Source organism: Cucurbita pepo, chromosome 1, assembly GCF_057944985.1.
Source record: "Cucurbita pepo subsp. pepo isolate OVF chromosome 1, ASM5794498v1, whole genome shotgun sequence".
Taxonomy (NCBI): domain Eukaryota; kingdom Viridiplantae; phylum Streptophyta; class Magnoliopsida; order Cucurbitales; family Cucurbitaceae; genus Cucurbita; species Cucurbita pepo.
The window spans coordinates 2,216,385-2,238,166 of NC_141798.1; the positions used below are offsets into that span (position 1 = coordinate 2,216,385).

General features: G+C 40.5%; 8 protein-coding genes across 15 annotated transcripts; 3 read left to right on the top strand and 5 right to left on the bottom strand.

Moving 5' to 3' along the window:
- Positions 1–453: 453 nt before the first annotated feature.
- On the bottom strand, positions 454–3,970 carry LOC111777601 (Acyl transferase/acyl hydrolase/lysophospholipase superfamily protein). The gene is made up of 7 exons (XM_023657272.2): positions 3,394–3,970; positions 2,142–2,285; positions 1,824–1,896; positions 1,439–1,544; positions 1,254–1,350; positions 1,081–1,176; positions 454–984 (listed from the first exon to the last, which is right to left on the bottom strand). The coding sequence occupies exons 1-7, from the start codon at positions 3,895–3,897 to the stop codon at positions 850–852; spliced, it is 1,155 nt and encodes a 384-aa protein (XP_023513040.1). The 5' UTR covers positions 3,898–3,970; the 3' UTR covers positions 454–849.
- A 1,253-nt stretch (positions 3,971–5,223) lies between these two features.
- On the top strand, positions 5,224–8,453 carry LOC111806742 (uncharacterized). 6 transcript variants are annotated; one of them, XM_087128350.1, is made up of 3 exons: positions 5,224–6,398; positions 6,531–6,592; positions 7,338–8,453. In XM_087128350.1, the coding sequence occupies exons 1-2, from the start codon at positions 5,666–5,668 to the stop codon at positions 6,572–6,574; spliced, it is 777 nt and encodes a 258-aa protein (XP_086984476.1). In that variant the 5' UTR covers positions 5,224–5,665; the 3' UTR covers positions 6,575–6,592; positions 7,338–8,453. The 6 variants fall into 6 exon arrangements, with proteins under 6 accessions (XP_086984476.1, XP_086984484.1, XP_086984489.1 ...); XM_087128358.1 differs by having other exon boundaries at positions 6,544–6,592; XM_087128363.1 differs by having other exon boundaries at positions 6,547–6,592.
- Positions 7,212–10,624, bottom strand: LOC111806726 (uncharacterized). 2 transcript variants are annotated; one of them, XM_023692174.2, is made up of 5 exons: positions 10,106–10,624; positions 8,979–9,088; positions 8,525–8,896; positions 7,815–8,408; positions 7,212–7,714 (listed from the first exon to the last, which is right to left on the bottom strand). In XM_023692174.2, exons 1-5 carry the CDS (start codon positions 10,344–10,346, stop codon positions 7,709–7,711), a joined length of 1,323 nt encoding a protein of 440 aa, XP_023547942.2. In that variant the 5' UTR covers positions 10,347–10,624; the 3' UTR covers positions 7,212–7,708. The 2 variants fall into 2 exon arrangements, with proteins under 2 accessions (XP_023547942.2, XP_086984467.1); XM_087128341.1 differs by having other exon boundaries at positions 10,090–10,225.
- Positions 10,625–11,683: 1,059 nt separating this feature from the next.
- LOC111795558 (transmembrane emp24 domain-containing protein p24delta3) lies at positions 11,684–14,780 on the bottom strand. The gene is made up of 4 exons (XM_023678063.2): positions 14,426–14,780; positions 12,283–12,498; positions 12,126–12,202; positions 11,684–12,019 (listed from the first exon to the last, which is right to left on the bottom strand). Exons 1-4 carry the CDS (start codon positions 14,624–14,626, stop codon positions 11,875–11,877), a joined length of 639 nt encoding a protein of 212 aa, XP_023533831.2. The 5' UTR covers positions 14,627–14,780; the 3' UTR covers positions 11,684–11,874.
- Positions 14,781–14,802: 22 nt separating this feature from the next.
- LOC111795549 (uncharacterized) lies at positions 14,803–15,792 on the top strand. Its single transcript, XM_023678054.2, has one exon. It carries the CDS (start codon positions 14,944–14,946, stop codon positions 15,655–15,657), a length of 714 nt encoding a protein of 237 aa, XP_023533822.2. The 5' UTR covers positions 14,803–14,943; the 3' UTR covers positions 15,658–15,792.
- A 1,132-nt stretch (positions 15,793–16,924) lies between these two features.
- LOC111803126 (putative 3-hydroxyisobutyrate dehydrogenase-like 3, mitochondrial) lies at positions 16,925–18,176 on the bottom strand. Its single transcript, XM_087121827.1, has 2 exons — positions 17,804–18,176; positions 16,925–17,577 (listed from the first exon to the last, which is right to left on the bottom strand). The coding sequence occupies exons 1-2, from the start codon at positions 18,174–18,176 to the stop codon at positions 17,033–17,035; spliced, it is 918 nt and encodes a 305-aa protein (XP_086977953.1). The 3' UTR covers positions 16,925–17,032.
- A 30-nt stretch (positions 18,177–18,206) lies between these two features.
- On the bottom strand, positions 18,207–19,988 carry LOC111795572 (putative 3-hydroxyisobutyrate dehydrogenase-like 3, mitochondrial). 2 transcript variants are annotated; one of them, XM_023678083.2, is made up of 3 exons: positions 19,487–19,988; positions 18,853–19,399; positions 18,207–18,296 (listed from the first exon to the last, which is right to left on the bottom strand). In XM_023678083.2, the coding sequence occupies exons 1-3, from the start codon at positions 19,857–19,859 to the stop codon at positions 18,215–18,217; spliced, it is 1,002 nt and encodes a 333-aa protein (XP_023533851.2). In that variant the 5' UTR covers positions 19,860–19,988; the 3' UTR covers positions 18,207–18,214. The 2 variants fall into 2 exon arrangements, with proteins under 2 accessions (XP_023533851.2, XP_023533858.2); XM_023678090.2 differs by lacking the exon at positions 18,207–18,296 and having other exon boundaries at positions 18,627–19,399; positions 19,487–19,986.
- A 364-nt stretch (positions 19,989–20,352) lies between these two features.
- On the top strand, positions 20,353–21,291 carry LOC111778080 (nigrin b-like). Its single transcript, XM_023657725.2, has one exon. It carries the CDS (start codon positions 20,361–20,363, stop codon positions 21,210–21,212), a length of 852 nt encoding a protein of 283 aa, XP_023513493.2. The 5' UTR covers positions 20,353–20,360; the 3' UTR covers positions 21,213–21,291.
- Positions 21,292–21,782: the final 491 nt, after the last annotated feature.

Here is a 21,782-nt window from a genome sequence, read left to right on the forward strand (position 1 = left end):
AAGCTACATCGGGATTCAAACCCCGGTAATCCAATTAATACTTCGATTCTCAAGACCGACTCTTTCCAACCGCTTAGACATTCATCCCCTTCAGGCTTCCCCCGTAATCCAATTAATACTTCCATTTTCAAGACCGACTCTTTCCAACCGCTCAGACATTCATCCCCTTCAGACTTCCCCCGCCCCCGCGCACTAGTAAGGGCTTATCTATGTGATTCATTATATTTGTTTGTACCTATTGACAGATCGACTCTATTGCCTACGGATTGACTAATCAAACTGAACCAATATACCTTTTCTTGAATGAAGAAAACAGCTTTCATTGAAAAGAAAGAAAATTTAGAGAGCTGTACAAAAACAAAGCCAACCAACATGGAGACAACAAAAGGGAAAAAGGAAAGAAAAAAACAATCAACTAATGCAACCAATTTATTTCCAATTCAGATGGAAAGATGTTCAAAGAAAAAGAAATGATATATATATATATATATGTACTGTATGAAGAAAACAAAATACAAGAATGTTGTTCTTGTACTGAGAATGTAATAAAATAGCAGCAAAATGCACATGTAAATCCTGAGAATGTTGTACTTGGCCATCATAAACTCAGGACTTTTGATATCTACCTGTATAATTATTTTTATCTTCACATTCATGAATGAAGGCTTTTGTTCTATTCTGTTAAAGGGATTCATATATGTGTATCTAACCATTTTGAGGCAGTAAGATCAGCAGCAATCCAAAAAGTTTTGGGTTTAAGGCATGCACTTACCACCAAGCCTGCAACATCTTCCATTTAGATTGATTCGCCATCATAATTTTATGCTTCAGCTAGTTACAACCGTGTCCTCAACCGAGCCTTTCGTCTTCCACCAGCTTTTCAACAGGATTATCCTTGGCCCAAACAGCTGCATCTTGATATCCGAGGTCAAAGAGATGGTCTAGAATGTAATCTTCTGCTGGTTCAAGAGCCCAGTTGAAAAGCTGATATGATGCAGAACATGCAAGAGTTTGATCAAACTACAAAGAGAAAACAACAATGTATCTACTTGTTGGACGAGCTTTGTCGAACTCATTTACCTCTCTTGGCCCAGCTCTGTTTTCAGGGTTGCAGTCTGGACTGATCCCAATCCCTTCAAAGCCCAATCGGGTAGCGGGGAAAGCACATACACGCACCTGCGACACCGTCCAAAAGCAAAATTTCAGGGTGACTGAAATACGAAAAACCATTGAGAAATTTATCAAGTAAATACCGTTTGTGAGGCAGAAGTAGGTGGCATGAACAATGTTAGACCACCATCAATGCATAGTCTATTCCGAAAGACGGTGACGGGTCTTGGTGCTAGGTATCTACACAAAAGCGTTATTTCAGCTCAGCGTCATTTACCCAACTGGAAAAGTAAGAACATTCAAGAGGATGTGAAACTAAAATACCCACCCTGGAATAAAGGAAGAAGTGAAAACTGCATTGATGAGATCATCTTTTGAATCAAACTGATCCACCAACAAGCCTCTCGGCCTCCAAAAAACTTGAGTAACAGCAACTGTAACATAAGAGATATATAAAAATAAATGAGCTTGCCGATGAACCAACCAAGCACCTAGTTTCTTCATTGTAATATTAATTATTTAGGCCAATCTTATGCATATATCGTCTCATTTTACAACATAACATGTACAAAAATATATTAGATCAAAGCCACCAAAAGTAAACTCAGATTGCAATAATCAAGTTGATCGATGTCACAGTAATATAACATTTTCCCCTTTCTTCTGGTGATTTTGTTCGGAGACCAAAGAGAATGAATAGGGAGGATGCATACCACGGACCCTTCCATTGCACCTAATATGTACATCATCTGGAAGAAACTTTTCAAGAACTTCCCTGAGTACAGCCTGAGGATTTAAATGAGAAAACATCAAAATTCAAACCAGTAGATGAGTTGCAAATCTCCCATTTCACAATGATCCTAGACCAAGAGGATAAATTGAAACTTACGATACACGATATACAAATATCAGGAATAAAAAGGAAATGGAGTTCTTCTAAATGAAATTCAAGCGATAGGTCTTTCCACTCAAGATTTTACCACAAACAATAAAGAAAATGAATGAAATGGCCTACTTCACCAGAGATATACCCCAAGGCGAAATGCAGTCCCTCTACTCCTGCAGTCTTCGGCCAGAAGTTTAGTAGCTTCTAAAGCCTCCTTCATACTGGCTCCAGAGGCAATAACGGCACAGACAATGGCACCAGCTGAAGCTCCAGCTAATGGAGTCGTTTCCTATATAATTACAAACACTTCAGTACCACAAGAAGATAAACGAAAGAGCAAGATAAATATGTGCATCACAAAACAGTAGCAAACCCTCCTGAGACATTTTCTCTCCTAACTTCAAGCTTTAACTAAAAGTCTAAAACATTTGTTCATTCTATAACAACTAGAGATGTCCACGGGGTGAGGCAGGGACAAAGAAGCCTTCCCCGCCGCCTATTTTAATCCACATTTTTGTGAAATTCACCATTTATTTTCATGGAGATTTCTGGGACCGGGTTCCCGTGAGGAATTTTTTCCCGTTACTATTATAATATTTTTAAAATTATTCCTTTAAATAAACGGTTTAATGGGTAATTTTCATTTTTCAACATTAATTTCTAAAAAATGTTAAACATCTTAATATATCCGTATAATGTCCTACCAATCTAATTTCTAAAAATTCAAATTTTAATAATACAAGTCTAAAACACTTTTAGAAAATAAACATACTAACTCAACTTAAATCGAAGCAAGATATATATGTGTACAATATAATATAAATATATAATAGGCTAGATTCGTGTATTAGTTTTGATGTATACAAAGGCTGGGAACAGGGACGGAGAATATAATCCCCGGCCCTAGCCTCATTTGGCTAACGGAGAGAAACATCTGCCCGCTCCCTTCTCCATTTTTTCGCTGTTAAATGGACACCTATAATCCAGTGACATCTGAATGGCAATACATTCAAAGTACTTATAAAAACAAACCTTTCTAGTTGCATTTCCAACTAGCAAATTGCAATCAATAAACTTCAAATGTAGAACATTCATACTGCTAAACTTAAGCATCCAGGATTAGGTAAGTAATGGAATTTTTAGCTACATGTTTATGCTGGTAAATATTTTCTTAAACGCTAAGAGAGCCGGAGCCGGAGAAAATTCATATTCCACAGCATATATATAAAAAACAATGAATTCTTATAAATCCCTACTCTTCCAGAAGACCAATTGCTTCCAATTGAAGCATATCATCAATTCAGAGTTCAACAAAACCCATCAACAGAGACACAAAGGGAATCACAACCAAAATTCTCGAACACGTTAAGAAGAAATGTAAAAAGGATCAGAAGAACCTTGATATAGCTATGTTCAATGAGAAATTTCGCAACTCCAAGATGATATGGAAACAACAAACCAGCGGCAGAGAAGCTAAACCCTGGACTGGTAACGACTCGCCGCTCTCGCTCAGCCTTAACATCCTTAATCCGCTGCTCCCACACTACATCAGGCTGAATCTCATCCTCAACCACCGCTCCAATTCTCTCCTCGTACTCGCTCTTGGTTCCACTGCGATTCTCAAACATAGCAACCCCATTCGAACTTTTTTTGGAGGAACGACTAATCAACCTCGCCGCCAGCCCCAATAAGAGGTCCCCGGTGGCTACAGCGAAGGACTTCTTCTCGGGAATGGGATCCGGCGGTGGCGGCTGTGGAGGCGACGATGAAGACGAAGAATTTGAAGTGAAACGTAGAGTTTGTGTGCGTAATGGAAGAGTGTATCTGTGTGTGAAATTGATATTAGGGTTCGTAATTGGGGAAGAAAAGGGGCGGGAAATAGAAGAGAGAGGAGGAGCCATGGAAGAAGAAGAAGAAGGAGAGGAAGAAAGTGTGAGCTCTGATTTCAATTGCAGGCGGAGGTTTTTGTGTCTGTCCCCAATGGGTTTTATTTTAACACAATTCAAATTAGAGTTTTTTAATTATTTAATCAAATTATTTACTGTCACGATCCCACTCTTATAATAATAATATAATAATAATTATATCATTATTCTAATTTAACAAACAAATCAACCGTATTTACAATTATATTTATTTTATTTAAATAAGAAAATGATAAGTGGCAGATAATTATATTTATTTTGTTTAATTCCAGGATAACGATTGTGTGACATTAGTTTTGTGTCCGTCGAACACATACAAATATTTAATTTTTTATTTAAAGAAAAATATTTTCAATTTTTAATGGAAGAATATTAATGAGAATGATTTGTAGAGAAGAAAGGTATAAAATCCTAACTTGTCTCCATGGGGGCATTTTGGTAAATTCACCATTGGGTTTGTTATATTTTGTCATTTACCATTAATTTTTTAGAACAAACTTTATGGGAAAAAGGAGTTAGATTTAATTGTTAAAATTCATATTTTAATTATTTTATTTTATTTTTTTAATTCTTAGAATTTTTAGCTAAATTTTAAAATACAATTTTTTTTTTTAGTTATTTAAAATTAATCTATTTTATTTTATTTATATGAATATAAATAAATATTGGAAAGTAATAGAAATTCAACTTGATTATCTTATAGATGTGATAAGTAATTAAGAAATATGTCTTCACCTTCGAAATTGTGTTGGACTCTATTGGACTCTATATCACGGAAAATGGTGAAAGAGATAGATGGAACAACTATTTGTGGGGCCTTACCCAATATATCTCGGCCAACACTCCAAATTGGTGAATTTAGAATAGTCAAATATTTTCTCGGGTTCTACTGAAATATGAATTTCAATGAGAATTCAAGACAATAAACATCATCCGATGATTCTGACATGACATCGTTTGCATCCTCTGTATTACCGCGGCTGCTGGCACAGAGTTAGCCGATGTTTATTCCTCAGATACCGTCATTGCTTCTTCTTTGGAAAAAGAAGTTCCCGACCCGTAGGGCTTCTACCTCCATGTGGCATTGCTTCGTTAGGCTTTCGCCCATTGTGGAAAATTCCCCACGGCTACCTCCTGTAGGATTTTGGGCCGTGTCTCATCCCCAGTGTGGCCGATCATCCTCTTGGTCCAGTTGGTAGGCTATTGCCTCATCAACTAGCTAATCAGATGCGAGCCCTTCCTCGGGTCTGCTCCTCAGCCGGGGTATTAGCGGCCTTTCCAGCTATTGTTGCCCTCAAATCTCCATGGCAACGCAGCACGCGCGGTGCTGCAATTTCCTTTGGCTCCGGCCGGTTGAATCGCCATTGGAAGATGGAAACCATGCACAAAGCTGGCGATTCAACCGGCCGTTGGCCTTTCTGTTCTTGTTGGGCAGGTTACGGTGGCGATTAGGGTGAACCAAATGCGGAGAAGGCATAATCTTCTTCATATTGATCTCTGCAACTATGAACAGAGCTTGAAGATGAAGAGAGAATACAAATCCATTTCATGAACATTACCTGTAAAAAGCTCCAAATCTTCCGTCTCTTCGAGGAATACGATAAGGAATAACTTTCCAGTCGCCTTTCAAGCCATTCCTTCTCCATCTCTACTTCCTCTTCCTCAATCAATCTTCTTCCTATAAATTCTTCTCTTCTTTCTCGAATTTTCGATTCAAAAGAAACTACCTCAAATTCGTATCTCCATGTCTCAAAATTTTAGACCTCGAATCGCCTTCAATGCCGGAATCCCTAGGACCAGAACCGTCCATTACTACTGGTGTCGAATCTGTCGACGAATCATCAGAATCAGCTTGGGAAATCCTCTGGAAATTTCCATCACTTGCCCCTTTTGTTCCAGAAATCTCCGCCATGAATTGGACGTCGTTAGGGCACGATTCCACGGCGATCCTTCTAATTTTCTTCAAGATTCCGGAAATCACATGACCAACACGAATTCTCGCCGGATGATCCCGCGGTGGACGTTCGAAACTGACGATGCTCATTCTCTGGATTCTTGGATTACTCTCCAATTCTCCAGACCATCGGAAAACTCCAATCCCGCAGCGAATTCCGACATGGAGACGATTCGGAGGGTGAAAATTACGGAGTCGCATTTGCAGAAGGATTCGAGCTGTGCGATTTGTAAAGAGGAATTCGAAATCGGAGGGGCAGTGAGGGAGTTGCCGTGTAGACATTTTTACCATTCGGATTGCATTGTTCCTTGGTTGAGAATCCATAATACTTGCCCTATTTGCCGGTACACACTACAGAACGCCATTGATGGTGAGAGCTCTGAGGAATCTGTGGAAGAAGGAGACGGAAGAGGGAATGGGTGGTGGAATGTGGTGCGTTCATGGTGGCCGTTCCGTGTGATCGGCGATTTGGCTCGCCGGCTAGGGTTCGCCGATTATGGCGATAATCTCCTCGCCTTGGAAAGTAAGATTTTTAAATTTTATTCTTTATTGCAATTATGATCTTATAACTAACGTAAAGATCAGACAAAAAAAAAAAAAAAAAATTAAAATTACAAATTTACACCAATAAATATAAAATTAAAAAAAAAATTAGCCAAATATTGCAGCAGATTCATGGATGTACTCTTGGCTGGCTGATTGACACACCCACCCCATGTATGTATTTATCACTCTTTTTTTTTTCATTAGGTTGCTTTATTTATTTATTTATATTTACTCAAATATATATGTGAGGTCCCACGTCGTTTGTGAAGTGAATGAGAACGAAACATTTATTATAAGAGTATGAAAATCTCTCCTTCTGGAGGTGTTTTAAAAATTATGAGAAGAAGTCTAGAAACGTAAACCCAAAGAAGACAATATTTGCTAGTGGTGACCTTGGACGGTTACAAATGGTATCAATAGTGGAAGTGTTTTAAAAATTATGAGAAGTCTAGAAACGTAAACCCAAAGACGACAATATTTGCTAGTGGTGACCTTGGATGGTTACAAATGGTATCAAAGCCAGAATGGTGTGCCAGCAAGGACGCTGGCCCCTAAGAGGTGGATTCTAAGGTTCCCATATCGGTTGGACCCTTAAAGGGGTGGATTCTGAGATCCCCATGTTGGAGAGGGGCACAAAATGAATGTATGCCGGCGAGGACACTGGCCCCTAAAGGAGTGGATTATGAGGTCCCCATATCAGTTGGAGAGAGGGGAACGAAATGAATGTGTGCCGGCAAGGACACTGGGCCCCTAAAGAAGTGGATTATGAGGTCTTATATCGATCGGAGAGTAATGAGAAGCATTCTTTATAATAGTGTAAAAACTTTTTCTTAGTTGACACATTTTAAAACCACGAAAACATGAACTAACATATTTTGCTTTCCTTATTAAATTTGTTGTAACATTGTGTGTATAGAAATTGCAGAGAGTCAAAAAGGAACCTTATTTTCAGAACTCTACAGCTTACTATTCGGTTCCTCTTGAGATCTGCAAAATCCCATCTCATAATTATATGTTTTAGAACACCCTACACCTACTGGACTTGCTTCCCCTTTGGAAAACAACATCCCCATTCCCTATCTACACTTAACACTCTCCTTTTTGGGAGGAAAACACCTGTTTGTTGTTAGAAATGTTTGCAGAGGCGCCTTCTGTTGCTCGTAGAACCAAAAATGAGTACCCGATCCGCTCCAACCCGACGTCTTTTGTATCATTGGTGTTCTTCAGATGACTGTGTGATGATATGGATATGCCAAGATGAAGGAGAGTGATGGAGCCCTGAGATATTCAGTCCTACAAACATGAGAAATGAATGAGTTGGAGCTCTGATAGATACAAAGGCAACTGTACATGCCTTCAGCTTTATGATCTAACAAAGTATGTCAAAACTTACTTGATCTGGACGAGACGAATCAATGGGCGGCGGCCAAACTCTATGGACATCTTCCTTTGTCTGCCCTGATTCGGACCGAAAAGAAGGCTTCGGTTTAGGTAACAGATCAGGGGGCAACGACGAAGAAACCCCAGGTTGATCGGCCGGAGGAACAATTAGACTTGTAGACTTCGGATAGGAGATTGGAGGTATTGAATGTCCACGAGAGGAATGTGCAGGAGCCGGAGAAGAATGAGGTGGGTAACGATTTACATGTCGTCGGGGCGCAAGACCATGGGACGATGACCTTGAACGATGTGGAGCAATCTGTAGTTCTACATGATCACCAGGAGCTGGGGCAGGAGCTGGAGGAAGAGTAGGTGGTATTGCCTTAGAGGTTCTCCTCAGATACGAAGACAAACTGACACTTTCGACTTCTCCGAAGACCGAGTAATCAAGGCCGAGATTTCGTTTGGGAGAGGCGTTGATGATTGCAGCCAACTGCTTTAATCTCTGTGATGTCATGCGCCCCAACTCCGAAGAAATAGAAGCTTGAACAACTACGAGCGGTTGCATCGTCGAGCCAATTGTGTTTGTTATTTGAAAATACACATTCTGTAAGACAAGAAAGAGTGAAATCCAGCATCCATTACTCAACTCCATACATGGAACTAACATCACAACTCAATGTCTATAGCTAACGTTCGATAAACTCGAACAGGTTTTAATACCTCGTAGCGCCTCAGATGCAATCCAAGCTTCACCTCGTTCCTGAACTCGACGAATTTGTCGAGTATTTCAGAAATAGAGTTCGTAAGAGTGAAGTTAAACACAATCTGGGGGAACTGCCATATTGAAGCATGTTGAAATGGGATTATAGAGATTCCCCCAGGAAACCTCAGGATTTCGAATACTGATGGCTGTCCAAAAATCGATGTCGTCAAAGTAAGGTTCGACTCGCGAAGGTAAAGGTCATATAAATACGATCTCAGCAGACTTAAGGACACTGGATTTATTGGAGCAGTTAAGTATTCAGAAAGAAGACCGAAAACCACGTATGTCCTGTTCGACTCGCCTACGTCGTGCATGGATAGAATGGCAACCTGGTACGATATACGACGACCCTTAGTCATAAGGGATCATACTTAAGAAAGCTAAATCCAACAGAAAAGAGCAGCAAAAAACCTTGACATTAGGAATGTCTAGTTCACCATTGATATCAAACTCTAATCTCTTGATATGAGGGAGAAGCTCCTTCACAGGCTTCTCAAGAACAAAATACACGTGAACTGTGGCTGGAAAAAGGAGAAACAAAAGTTTATGAGTACCATATTCATACAAAATCTAACTTGAACCAAAAGGATAGCCTAAATTTTAAAACGTATCTACTAGGGAGAAATTTCCACACTCTTATAAGGAATGATTCGTTTCCCTCTACAACCGATGTGGAATCTCACAATCCACTCCCTTTTGGGGCCCAACGTCCTCGATGGCACACCGCCCGGTGTTTGGCTCTGATACTATTTGTAACAGCTCAAACCCATCGCTAGTAGATATTGTCCTCTTTGAATTTTCCCTTCCAGGCTTCCCCTTAAAGGTTTTAAAACGCGTCCACTAGGGAGAGGTTTCCACACTCTTATAAAGAATGATTCGTTCTCCTCTACAACCAATGTGGGATCTCACAATCCACTCCCTTTTGGGGCCCAACGTCCTCGATGACACACCGCCCAGTATTTGGTTCTGATACTATTTGTAACAGTCCAAACTCATTGCTAGCAAATGTTGTCCTTTAAAGGTTTTTCCTTCCGGACTTTCCCTTAAGGTTTTAAAATGCATCTATTAGAGAGAGATTTCCACATCCTTATAAGAAATGATTCGTTCCCCTCTTCAACCGATGTGGGATTTCATAATCCACTCCCCTTAGGGACCCAGTGTCCTCACTGGCACACCGTCCAGTGTTTGGCTCTGATACCATTTGTAACAGTCAAATCCTAACCGATATTGTCTTCTTTGAGCTTTCCCTTGGGTTTTCCCTCAAAGTTTCAAACGAGTCCACTAGAAAGAGGTTCGGAGTTTCAAAGTCAACATAGGGAAGAACACAAGCCTGATCCTAGCAAATCTAAGCTAAAAATGGTAGATGAGTTGAACTAAAGCACAATCCTGTTGTCAAAACATCATTAGAAAACAGCAAGATCATCCAAAATCATCAGAGAAGTATAAGACGCCATCAAGAAATTGCTACACAAATCATCCAATCCCAAAACAGAATAAGAGAAATGGGAATCGAAAGACATACATACATACATACATACCACTGAGTTTAATGGCGTCTTTCGCTTCAAACCCTGAATTTCTTTCATGAAAAGGAAGAAGCCAAAAGAATCCAGGCACAAACACCACAAACCCCAAAACCAAAACCAACAAACACTTGAAATTCAACTCCTTACAAACTCTATCAAAACAAATCGAACATTCACCACAAAGACACCCAGAAGAGTGAGCCACCTCACGACGCTGCTGCACCGGCAGATTTCGCTCCTCCACTTTCCCCATTCGCAGAGCATCTGTAACAAATCCCCCAAATCCCCCAAATCCCCTTCTGGGTTTTGTTACAAACACCCTAAAATTCTCAAATAGATTGGTTTTTCACGGGGCAACCCAACGTTGAAGACAAGCAAAGGTGAATGAGTAGAAGGGTAAAGGGGAAGATGAGAATAAAGGGAGAAACCCCACTTGATTTGTGTAAAACAATAGCAAAAAAGGGCTAAGGAAAAGCTTCTCCATCAACAAATGGAAGATCCAATGGAATTGAGAATGAAATGGACAAACAGCCTGGTTTTTGATTCATGGGTTTGGCGGAGAGTGATGAATTGACTGAGCCTTTCCTATTCGTTGAGATCAAACCTTTTCTGTAGTTAATACTAAGTCAAACACCATTCTTGAGGCAAGAGGTGATAATTAATATGATATTAGAAGTGGGTTTAGTTCATGGAAACTAAATTAGTGCTTAAGCAATGAAGTTGATAACTTAATTAATTAAGTTCATGCACGAAGAGATAAGAGATTAACTTTAAGAATATGGAATAATTACAAATCATCTTTACTAAAACTATGGTAATATAGTTCTAAAGATTGTTTGATTGATAAAATTTTAAGAGATAATGCATTAACTAATTTTGAATAATAAATCATTAGTTGAAGCCTTGTTAGCATATGTTTTTCCATCTTCCACTACCCATAAATTATAAAATGTTATCAGTTTTGTTTGGGTGGATTCTATATTAGAATATGCTTTTAGGATTAGTTTATAAAATTGCACTTATTCCTACCTTTTATGGTTTATATTGTTCGGTTATTCTCAACCATTCAAACAAGACTTTACCGTTCAAAATAAAAAGGTCTAATTAAACAACGAGAGAATGCATAATAGGAATGACTCAGCCCACATACATCATTTGATGAGAGCACTTGAGAGTGAAAGAAGGTGATTGAGCTTCTCTTTCTTTCATTTTCTTCATTTACAGTGTTTGAATCAATAGATTTACCAGAAGCGTACAAAAAAAAACATGGAAAAAGCCAAGAAAAGAGTTTCATACATCAAAATGCTATATGAATCTTCTTAGTTGAAAATTAAGTGGAGAAAAACGGGAAGGTGCTTTTCAGTTGCATGATCATTTTTTTAGTCCAACAACACGTAGGAGTGGAGGATTCGAGCTCTTAGTCGAAGATATATATCATAACCAATCGAGTAGTTCTCGAGTTGGGGTGAGGGGCGATTAAGTCGAGCATTTTTCAAAGCTAAGGATTGTCAGCCATGTCAAAAGCTTGGGACTAATAGAAGGTGAAGCTGCATTTTTAGGATTCCTAATCATATAAAGGATAATGAACACTGAGTCTTAAACTAGATTCTATCAGCTTCAAAGCAACTCAACAAGAACTGAAGTACAAAATACAAACGAATCTGTATGGTTTGCAGTACGTGTCAAAACTTTTCTATTTCATACGAGGAAGGGAAAGAAAACTAAATAACTTGGACAAATTCTATTTCTGCAAGAACAAGAAGGGTAGACTAACAAGTTCTCTAAATAAGCTTTTTCTTCTGAAAGAAGCGCTTCAAGTACCATATCTGTAGAGTAGAAGCAATGATGCAGACACCCAAGGACATGATACTATACCACGCAACTCGTGCGTTCGTTCTCTCGCTGACCGTCCTCATAATAGCTTCTCTGCAAGACTCCAAAATTATATAAACCAGAGTAATGAGTTGGAGAAGGTTGTGGACATTGGCTAGATTTAGGTAAGCATTCAGTTCTACAATGGAAACTTAGTTACCTGTCCCTGAGATAGAGCAGATTTTCATGGATAGCTTCGACAGCTCCCTCGAGTTTCCTCAGCTCGAGTTCAACACCCTAAACAAGAACGAGTTTGATTCGAATGGATATTACAAGTTGTAGTGGAATATGGAAAAGTGGAGGAAGTAGTTAGTTACCTCAATCTTCTCTTTTTTTGCGACTGATTCCCAATCCTTGGCTGCAATCCCTGTTCTCCAGTCAAGGTTGACACTTACCTCAGTACCAGCTTCATGCTTGTGGTCAGTCAGCCAGAAACAGGCTAGGTAATTACCACCCTCACTCGTCGTAAACGCAAACTGACCATGCGTTATGTTCTCCGAGTGATGAAGATTGTTCCCGTATGGAGATGTCACCTGAAGGAGACTGTCATCAATCAGTAAAGTGCAAAACAATAACATATAATCAAGACATGAAGGAATCTGGCCTTCAAAACTTAAAAGGAAAATTTTTCCACACACAAAGAATAAACATCGATTTGCACCGAATCTGTATGTGATTATTGATCTAGCGTTATAAGTTATGGAATCATAATCAGATCACAGATTCAAACATGTTTGACATCATTGAATCGACGAACCGTTTCACCACCAAATGACAGATATAAATTACTTATAAGGAGGCACAACCAAAGGATTCAGCTAAACATCCTAAAACATATAGTGCAGTTCTCCTGGTTGTTTACAACAATCCATGAACGGTGGATTTATCAGTAGTACATATCAAATGGCCTGACGCACTGCTAAGTCTAAACTTCCATAAGAATCGTTCAAGTCTTAGATTAATTAGTAAAAAAGAGCCAAGAAATAACATATATCGTATGAGTAGATAAGCTTATTTTTCAAGAGAGATGATCACTAAAAAATGTCCCATAGGAATTCTGTCATACCAAATCCACCGTTAGCAGATATTGTCTTCTTTGAGCTTTCCCTTTCGGGCTTCCCCTCAAGGCTTTAAACGCGTCTGCTAGGGGAAGGTTTTCACTCCCTTATAAAGGGTGTTTGGTTCTCCTCCCCAACCAATGTGGGACATCACAATCCACCCCCTTCAGGGCCCAGCGTCCTTGCTGGCACTCGTTCCTTTCTCCAATTCGATGTGGGACTCCCACCAATCCACCCCCTTTAGGGCCAGCGTCCTTACTGGCACACCGCCTCGTGTCTACCCCCTTTCAGAGAACAGCAAGAAGGCTGACACATCGTCTGGTGTCTGGTTCTGATACCATTTGTAACGCGTCCCAGATCCACCACTAGCAAATATTGTCTTCTTTGAACTTTCTCTTTCGGGGTTCCCCTCAAGGCTTTAAAACGCGTCTGCTAGGGGAAGGTTTCCACTCCCTTATAGAGGGTGTTTTGTTCTCCTCCCCAACCAATGTGGGACATCACAAATTCAGAGGTCAAAATACAACCATTCAATGGAATCTACTAAAGAAATGGACAAAATATATCATCTAGAGACTCAAATCAAATTTTAAATGAAGATCTATCACTATCAATAATATATAGACTAGTCAAGTTTTGATACTAAAACAATTCCAGATTCAACTTTTTGATCACCTTCCCCATGAATCATCCTCCCGAACAATCATTAAGAATTTAAAACAATTTGCAAAAACCAAATCATTTGTGGGTGTGCAGCAGATTTCAAAGGTACCATCCCCTTAAAACTAATCCACAACCTGGCATTGATCTTCCTTCATATGTTCCTCTAAACCTGTTGAGATAATCTTCACAGACAAACTCAGAAACCAAACAAACTAAAATTGGATGAAAAAACTCCATAATACTGAAGAAGAGGCTATCATAGAATTGATGCCTTTCTTTCTTTCATCTCCCTGCTAAGATATGCCTAGAGCGTTGTGAGAACATCAGACCTTGACCAACAAGCCAGAGAAGCAAGGACACTTCCATTGGCGCACTGGATTTATACAAACCAACACAGCCGGAAAAATCCTTTGGTCCCGTTGATTCATCAATGACAACATGAAATTTTATCTCCAAGATTAGAAACAAAGGACAAGACGCACAAGAAATAGATCGAAGTTCTAGGAATTTCGAAATTGATCGGTCATAACCAAACGGGAGAGGACAAATCAACAAATACGTAGCAATGCATTACCCCGTCGGGTGTATTTCATAAGCCTATTGATTTTGATACAGCCCAACAAATTAACAAACCGAGAAATTCAAATCAAAAACAATACCACCAAGGCACAGATAAAAGAGACATTGGCGAACGAAGAATTGTTAATCAAAGAAGAAAAAAGGTTTAATCTCGAAATTTAACCTTGACAGAAATGGTGGGAGCATGAGTATGATCAGCGACAACGACAAAATCGGCAAGAACAACAACGTTGGTCTGGATTTCCTCGGAGACGCACTTGGTTCCAGATGCAGGTAAGTTCAACCAGATTGAATGGGCAGTTCGAACAAGATCTGCGGCGAAGAAACAGAGCACGAACAACGGCAATACCACTTCCCGGCGCATGATGTTCTCCGATTACCAACCCCGAAATCTAAGAGAACCGAATCGAATCGAATCGAATCGAATCGAAACTGGTTTGCAGTTCAGATCAGATATTAAAAATGGAGGAAGAAGAAGAAGAAGAAGAAGAAGAAGAAGAAGAAGTAGAAGAAGAGGAACCCCGTGACTGTGGTAATCTGAAATTCTCTACACAAAATTAGAGCATTATTAATATTTTGTTTGGTTAATTTAGTTCTAAAATATTTTTTATTTTTATTTTTACTGAGGAATCTTTCTAAATTATTAATATTATTTACCAAAACATTATGAATTAGAATTTTATGATCTTAATCTTGAATTATGTTCTTGGATCGATTAGAACTCTTAAATTTTTTGGGCCCTTATCCGTTGAATCGTGGGATCGACGTGTGGGTTCAATCGAAGTAAGAGCTCGTGTAAATCATTGTTCGGCCCTAGCTACGAATTGGATCATATTATCCAAATCTAGAGCCGAAGATTCTTTAAATCCATTACTCAGCAGCTCCCACTGTTCCAATTTGATCTTCATTCCTCCTCCTTTTTTTGCTTCTGGTTCTCGATTCTCATCCACCATGGAAGCTCTCATCTCCCAGTTCACCTTCCTCTCCGATCGAGCTTTACAAGACAAGAATTTCGACCCTTCCACCATTGAAGACCTCATGAAGCTCTTCGAGATCGAAGCCTACAATTCCTGGGCAGCCTTGGAGCTCCAACACCAGAACGAAACTCGAGACGCTGAGATCGCGATGCACCAGGCTGAGGAGTATCTCGATTCCGTCATGGAAGATGCTATGGATGAGTTCAGAAGGTTCGAGGAGGAGTTCGATCGGATGGCCGAGGCTGAGCTTCAAGACCTCGTCGACAAGTCGGAGAAGGCTCGCAAGATGGGCAGTTTGATGGAGAAAGCCGCCGCGGTTGCTTCCAAGAGGTACATGGAGGCGGCGATGAACTCGGCCACTGCTTCCATGAGATCTGCCTGGAAGGCCATTTCGTCCAATAAGGTTCATCCTTCTTGAATCCGCCTTAAATCTCTCATATGATTGTTACTTGCTTTTCATTTCTTGAAGAATCGAAATCTATTTAGGTTTCAGAAAGAGATGAAACAATCTGTGAAACTGTGAAATCAATGCCTAAATAACTACAATTTCATACTCGATTGTTCATGATTCTAGATACAAATTGCACTGCGATCACACTTTCACAGAAGCCTTCGATCTGTACTCTGCTTACGAACACAAAATAAACTATTTCTGGAACCGAAAATGAACTGAGAAAAGTCCACTGAATTGTTCGTACTCAATTGTTCATGATTCTAGATACAAATTGCACTGCGATCACACTTTCACAGAATCATGTTTGTGATGGCTCCTCTGATTTCTTTCACTTGAACATTCTTCTGCTTCACCTGTTTCCATTGAGATTATAAATCCAGTGGATTGGGCGAAGAATTAATACTGGTGATGATCCCTTTGTTTTAGTTGATCAATCTTGTTCAACAACATTCTTCTGATAAATCCAGAGGCTTGATTCTTCGAAGTTCAAGATCAGGCAAAAACCTATATGGAAGTTTCCTGGTGTCCATTTTTCGGAATGTGATCGAAATCTTGCATATTGTCCACAATTTTGGAATATTAGAAATTGATGTTATCCACCCTTGGGTCAACGTCCTAGCTGATAGTTCTCTTCTCCAATCAACGTGGGACTCTACTTCTGGGTCCAGCACACTGTCTCGTCCCCAGCCCACCTCTCTTTGAGGCTCAGCCTCCTCGTTCACACATCGCTAATGTCTAGCTCTTAGCTCTAATACTATTTGTAACAGCCCAAGATCACCGCCCGTAAATATTGTTTTCTTTGGGTTTTCCCTTTCGCGCTTCCGTTTAAGGTTGAATATTGTTTTCTTTGAGTTTTCCCTTTCGCGCTTCCGTTTAAGGTTTTTAAAACAGGGAAGGTTTCCATATGTTTATAAAGAATGTTTCATTCGATATGGGATCTAACAGTCACGGCGATGGATTTGTGGAGGAATGCAATCTCGTTTGTCGTGTCGTATCGTATATATTCACGATGCAGCTATCGGGGACACACGTACTAGGTAGAATGTGTCATTTCTCCATTTTCTTGATCATCAATTCCTTCTAGATGAATCTCATCCTATTGTAATCATATTTGTAATTTAACCTAAAATTACAAAATCATATCTCTAGACTTATAAAATTAAAGTAACTAAATCTCATCATTAATGGAATATAAGTAATTAATTGCAACAATTATATAGAAGTAGATAACTGATGAAATTTAATAATATTGTGACAACATTAAAAGCTGTTTTTATTAATACATTAAAATGGTCATAAAAGATAATGACCATATTAGCTTCACTCTGAATAACAGAGATTATCCCTTGAGAGCCAATCTTTCCATCACCATTAGCCACCATTGCAGAGAACAATTGCAGAGAACAATTGCAGAGAACAATTGCATGGCCAATGCAGCCCCTGGCAGCACTGCAATCCTCTCCACATCTTCCCCTTCTTCCACAACGTCCACACACATTGCCAGATCCTTCACCATATACTCAGCATACCCACCAGGCCTGAAGTCCCTCTTTATCATCCTCCCCCCGAACAACTCCATTGCCATCGACCCTCCTGCCCCGCCCCTCACAGCTTCCACAAACTGCTTCACATCCAACCCCGCCTGCTCAGCGAACACCAGCCCTTCACTCACCCCTATCATGTTTCCCACAAGCGTTATCTGGTTCGCTATCTTGCAGCTCTGCCCACACCCTGCTTCACCCACGTATGTCACTTTCCCCAATGCTTCAAACAGAGGTGATAACCACTTCACTACCTCTGCGTCGCCACCCCCAAAAATGGATAGCTTCCCTTCTCTAGCACCAATGTCGCCTCCTGACACGGGCGCATCCACAGCCCAGCAACCTGCCAAGTGTGTTAGTAAATAAGCTTGAACTTCTTAGTTCAGGATGTTGGGAGGGAGTCCCACCTTACCTAATGATCACGAATTTATAAATAAGAAATACATCTTCATTCTTCATTCTTCATTCGTACAAAGACTTTTGAGAAGCCCAAAGCAAATCCACCTAAACTTATGCTCAAAGTAGACCACATGAGTTGATTTAAGTAATTTAGTGAAAATTAACGAGACCTTTTGCTCGAGCGGCAGCGAAGATCTCGCGGGCAAGAGCGGGGTGGCTGCTGGTGGTGTCAACGATGACCCCACCAGGATTTAGTCCTTGTAGGAGCCCATTCTTCTCTACGACATTTTGTCGAACATCTGATGGGTTTCCCACCATTGTGAAAACAACGTCGCAAGTCTGAGCTAATTCGGAAGGGGAATTGACGAGGGAAGCGCCTTTGGACTGTAAATCAAGAGCCTTGGAAGGGGAACGAGCGTAGATTGTGAGGGAGTATCCGGCGGCGAGGAGACGAGTGGCCATGGCGGCGTCCATCACACCTATGCCGATCCATCCAACGCGAGTTTTAGAAGGAGAGATGGGGATTGGGTAAGGGGTTTCCATGGTGGAATAAGGATTTATCAAAAGCAACTTACAGATGATCAACAGACACCGCCATGGATCTTGGTTTGTTTAGAGTCCGGATGATAATTGAGCAATGTTTTAGATACACACGAATATATTCTAAATAAAGTACATATTCTTTATTTTGTTCGTCAAATCTATAATAATGGCTAAGTTTAGAGATATTAGTCAAAATATTTTTAAACTTTTGTTCGTGAATTCATTTTGTTTCATTTTGTCAGTAAGACATGTAATAAATGAATTAGAATAATCTCATCGAGAAGATGAAATCATGGAGAAATGCTTAAAAAAATTGGACCGACTACTTGTATTAATAAAATGTATTTTTATTTTCGATGACTCAATCATCTTTGTTGGTCCTTGAGGTCAAGTCTGGTTGGTCTATGAGGATTTTCTTAACTTGGTCCTTGAGGTCAAGTCTGGTTGGTCTATGAGGATTTTCTTAACTCTAAAATAGATAACGTAGTCATGTCACAGGAAAGAAAGGAGAGTACAAGAGTCATTAAGTGTCGAATTCAAATTCTAAATCCTAAAATGGGACTTACTCGAAAACAACTTCTATAAACTATCTGTACAAGCCAGACAGAGAATTGGCTTCCAATCCCAAGTGCACAAACAAGCAATAAACAAACAAGTTTCCTACAGATTCACTTACTTGCCATTAAGCCTCTGAACAACAGAGATTAGCCCTTGAGTGCCAAACTTTCCATCTCCATTGGCCACCATTGCAGAGAACAATTGCTTGGCCAATGCAGCCCCTGGCAACACTACAAGCCTCTCCACATCTTCCCCTTCTTCCACAACATCCACGCACATTCCCAAATCCTTCACCATATACTCAGCAAACCCACCAGGCCTAAAGTCCCTCTCTATCATCCTCTCACCAAACAGCTCCATTGCCATTGACCCTGCAGCCCCACCCCTCACAGCTTCCACAAACTGCTTCACATCCAACCCCGCCCGCTCAGCGAACACCAGCCCTTCACTCAGCCCCATCAGGTTTCCCCCAATCGCTATCTGGTTCGCTATCTTGCAGCTCTGTCCACACCCTGCTTCACCCACGTATGTCACTTTCCCCAATGCTTCAAACAGAGGTGACAACCACTTCACTACCCCTGCATCACCACCCCCAAAAATGGCCAACTTCCCATCTCTAGCGCCAATGTCGCCTCCCGACACGGGCGCATCCACAGCCCAGCAACCTGCCAAGAATACGAGTAAACAAGCTTAAACTTCTTAGTTCAAGGTGGTTCGATTTGATCTAGTAATTTAGTGGAAATTAACACGACCCTTAGCACGAGCAGCAGCAAATATCTCGCGGGCAAGAGCTGGGTGGCTGCTGGTGGTGTCAACGATGACTCCACCAGGATTCAGTCCTTGTAGGAGCCCATTCTTCTCTAAGACATTTTGTCGAACATCTGACGGGTGACCCACCATTGTGAAAACAATATCACTGACCTGCGCTAATTCAGAAGCGGAATTAACGAGAGAAGCGCCTTTTGACTGTAAATCAAGAGCCTTGGAAGGTGAACGAGCGTAAATTGCGACGGAGTATCCGGCGGCGAGGAGACGAGTGGCCATGGCGGCGCCCATCACACCTATACCGATCCATCCAATGCGAGTTTTCGTGGGAGAGATGGGGATTGGGTAAGGAGTTTCCATGGTGGAAAATAAGGAATTTTCAAAACCAAACTTACAGATGATTAGCAGACATAGCGATCCATCTTTTCTTCACAAGTTCGCCCCACAAGTTCTTGATCTGTTCCGAGTCTCGATAATAAATGACATTAAATTTAATTATCTCAATATTTTAATAATAAATTATTAAATATTCAAAAAATATGTTTTTTTTAATCCAACCTACCAATTAATTTTTTCCTTAATAAATTAAGTAAATAATGTTTAATTAATCTATAAACTTTAAATTATTTTACTAAAGATACAAAAGTAATTTTTTTTGGACGATATTAACCTTGTTTTTTTTTTACGATAATACCAAAATTACCCCTGGGAAATATATGGGTTATGATTCATCATTCCCACTTCAATTGTTGTATCATTGTGTTTGCAATAATGATCCATTATCCATTGATGTGTGGTTTATGTTTATATATACACTTCATTTCACCTCAACTTTCTCAAGCTTTTAGTAAACTCTAATCCATGGAGAAAACGAGACAAGTCGTGTTGTGTATGGTCGTGGCATTCTCCCTCGCCACCCACATCGGCACTGCCCTCGCGTACGGAGCGTTCGGAGGACGCGCACATCTCGTGGGTCGAGATGGGCTGTGTTTACAGACAGCGCCGCTTTCCATATATTACACTCCAACTAAATTAACAGACTGCGATGAATCGGACTCGGACCAATTATGGGCAATCGTTGATGATGGCACGATTCGGGCAGATAACGATAGAAATTGTTTGGTTCCTCATAGTCGGGGTATTAAACCCATTGGAACCAATGTCGTACTAATAGACTGTACGAAAGAGATAAGAAGCGACATGAAATGGACCAAAACGAACGACGGAACCATACGTCACGATGAGTCGGGGCTCGTCTTGACGGGGAAACAAAGCCAGTATGTGTCGTTGGAAGTCGATGAAGGTGCGCCGTCGCAGGGCTGGGAAGCCACGGAAAGGCCCTACCCAAAGGTGGCCAACATCAAGTGGCATGACAACTTGTGTTTACAATTTGGTGATGGTGAATTTTCGTTGGGGTTGAGTGCGTGTAGTAGCAGATATGATAAGAGGCAGCGATGGGTGCTGTATGGGGATGGCACCATTCGAGGCAATGGCGATAGCAACGTCTGCTTGACTTCGCTCTTAAGCTCTTCGGTGGTTGTGTCTAAGTGCGCAGACATGCCACAACAGCGTTGGGCGCTTGCAGCGGACAACACCATCGGCCATCCCAACACCAACTTGGTCATGGATGCGCGTACGTTTGTGCGTCTCTCGCCAATGGTCCTGGTTGCCAAGCGCGCTGGGACTGATAGCCAACAATGGATCGTTTATTGAATAATATGTAAATAATGAATGTATGAATCCACGCAACGATAAACATTAATAAATAAAGTGTGGACATGTTTTACTGTCATACTTGAATGATAGAAGGATACGACTAGTTGCCAATTGTTTTCTAAATCTTTCTGGGTTACTTGTCACAATCGCACTTTTAATGGCAACAGACTTGCGATTGTGCGACACTCACTTTTCAACGACAAGTGAGCTAAGTCAATTCGTTCTTGCGTCGCCTACGACCAAGCGACGTATGCTCGAGCCTCTGGCCTCGGTTTTAATAATGTTTTAGAAAACGAGCGTAGAGAGAGATTTTCGAAAGAGCTATTTTTGAAAGATACGTTATGTAAGCAAGCAAGAGAGAAATAACAACGGCTTACAATATATAACTTTGGGTAGGGAGAAGAGGAGGCTTGAGCATATGTTGTCGGTGTCAATGATGACCCATGTCTTGTTGGTGACTTACTTGAGGGCGAGAGTATGTTTCGACGAACTTAATAGAAGTGAAAAGAATAGTATGATAATTGTTTATGCCAACTTTTCGGCAGTTAGCTCGATGACGTTACATTT

Coding starts and splice junctions, on each gene's coding strand:
- LOC111777601 (XM_023657272.2), bottom strand. CDS start 3,897: ATGGCTCCTCCTCTCTCTTCTATTTCCCGCCCCTTTTCTTCCCCAATT. Junction 1,351..1,438: donor ACTTCTTCCTTTATTCCAGG/GTGGGTATTTTA, acceptor GCTTTTGTGTAG/ATACCTAGCACCAAGACCCG. Junction 1,177..1,253: donor CTACTTCTGCCTCACAAACG/GTATTTACTTGA, acceptor ACGGTGTCGCAG/GTGCGTGTATGTGCTTTCCC.
- LOC111806742 (XM_087128347.1), top strand. CDS start 5,666: ATGTCTCAAAATTTTAGACCTCGAATCGCCTTCAATGCCGGAATCCCT. Junction 6,399..6,530: donor TAATCTCCTCGCCTTGGAAA/GTAAGATTTTTA, acceptor AAAAAAAATTAG/CCAAATATTGCAGCAGATTC.
- LOC111806726 (XM_023692174.2), bottom strand. CDS start 10,346: ATGGGGAAAGTGGAGGAGCGAAATCTGCCGGTGCAGCAGCGTCGTGAG. Junction 9,089..10,105: donor AGACGCCATTAAACTCAGTG/GTATGTATGTAT, acceptor TCCTTTTTCCAG/CCACAGTTCACGTGTATTTT. Junction 8,897..8,978: donor TAGACATTCCTAATGTCAAG/GTTTTTTGCTGC, acceptor ATATCGTACCAG/GTTGCCATTCTATCCATGCA.
- LOC111795558 (XM_023678063.2), bottom strand. CDS start 14,626: ATGCGCCGGGAAGTGGTATTGCCGTTGTTCGTGCTCTGTTTCTTCGCC. Junction 12,203..12,282: donor CAAAAAAAGAGAAGATTGAG/GTAACTAACTAC, acceptor GTTCTTGTTTAG/GGTGTTGAACTCGAGCTGAG. Junction 12,020..12,125: donor CTGCTCTATCTCAGGGACAG/GTAACTAAGTTT, acceptor GGAGTCTTGCAG/AGAAGCTATTATGAGGACGG.
- LOC111795549 (XM_023678054.2), top strand. CDS start 14,944: ATGATCTTAATCTTGAATTATGTTCTTGGATCGATTAGAACTCTTAAA.
- LOC111803126 (XM_087121827.1), bottom strand. CDS start 18,176: ATGGAAACCCCTTACCCAATCCCCATCTCTCCTTCTAAAACTCGCGTT. Junction 17,578..17,803: donor CGCTGCCGCTCGAGCAAAAG/GTCTCGTTAATT, acceptor CACACTTGGCAG/GTTGCTGGGCTGTGGATGCG.
- LOC111795572 (XM_023678083.2), bottom strand. CDS start 19,859: ATGGAAACTCCTTACCCAATCCCCATCTCTCCCACGAAAACTCGCATT. Junction 19,400..19,486: donor TGCTGCTGCTCGTGCTAAGG/GTCGTGTTAATT, acceptor TATTCTTGGCAG/GTTGCTGGGCTGTGGATGCG. Junction 18,297..18,852: donor GTTCAGAGGCTTAATGGCAA/GTAAGTGAATCT, acceptor TACTTTATTTAG/AATATATTCGTGTGTATCTA.
- LOC111778080 (XM_023657725.2), top strand. CDS start 20,361: ATGGAGAAAACGAGACAAGTCGTGTTGTGTATGGTCGTGGCATTCTCC.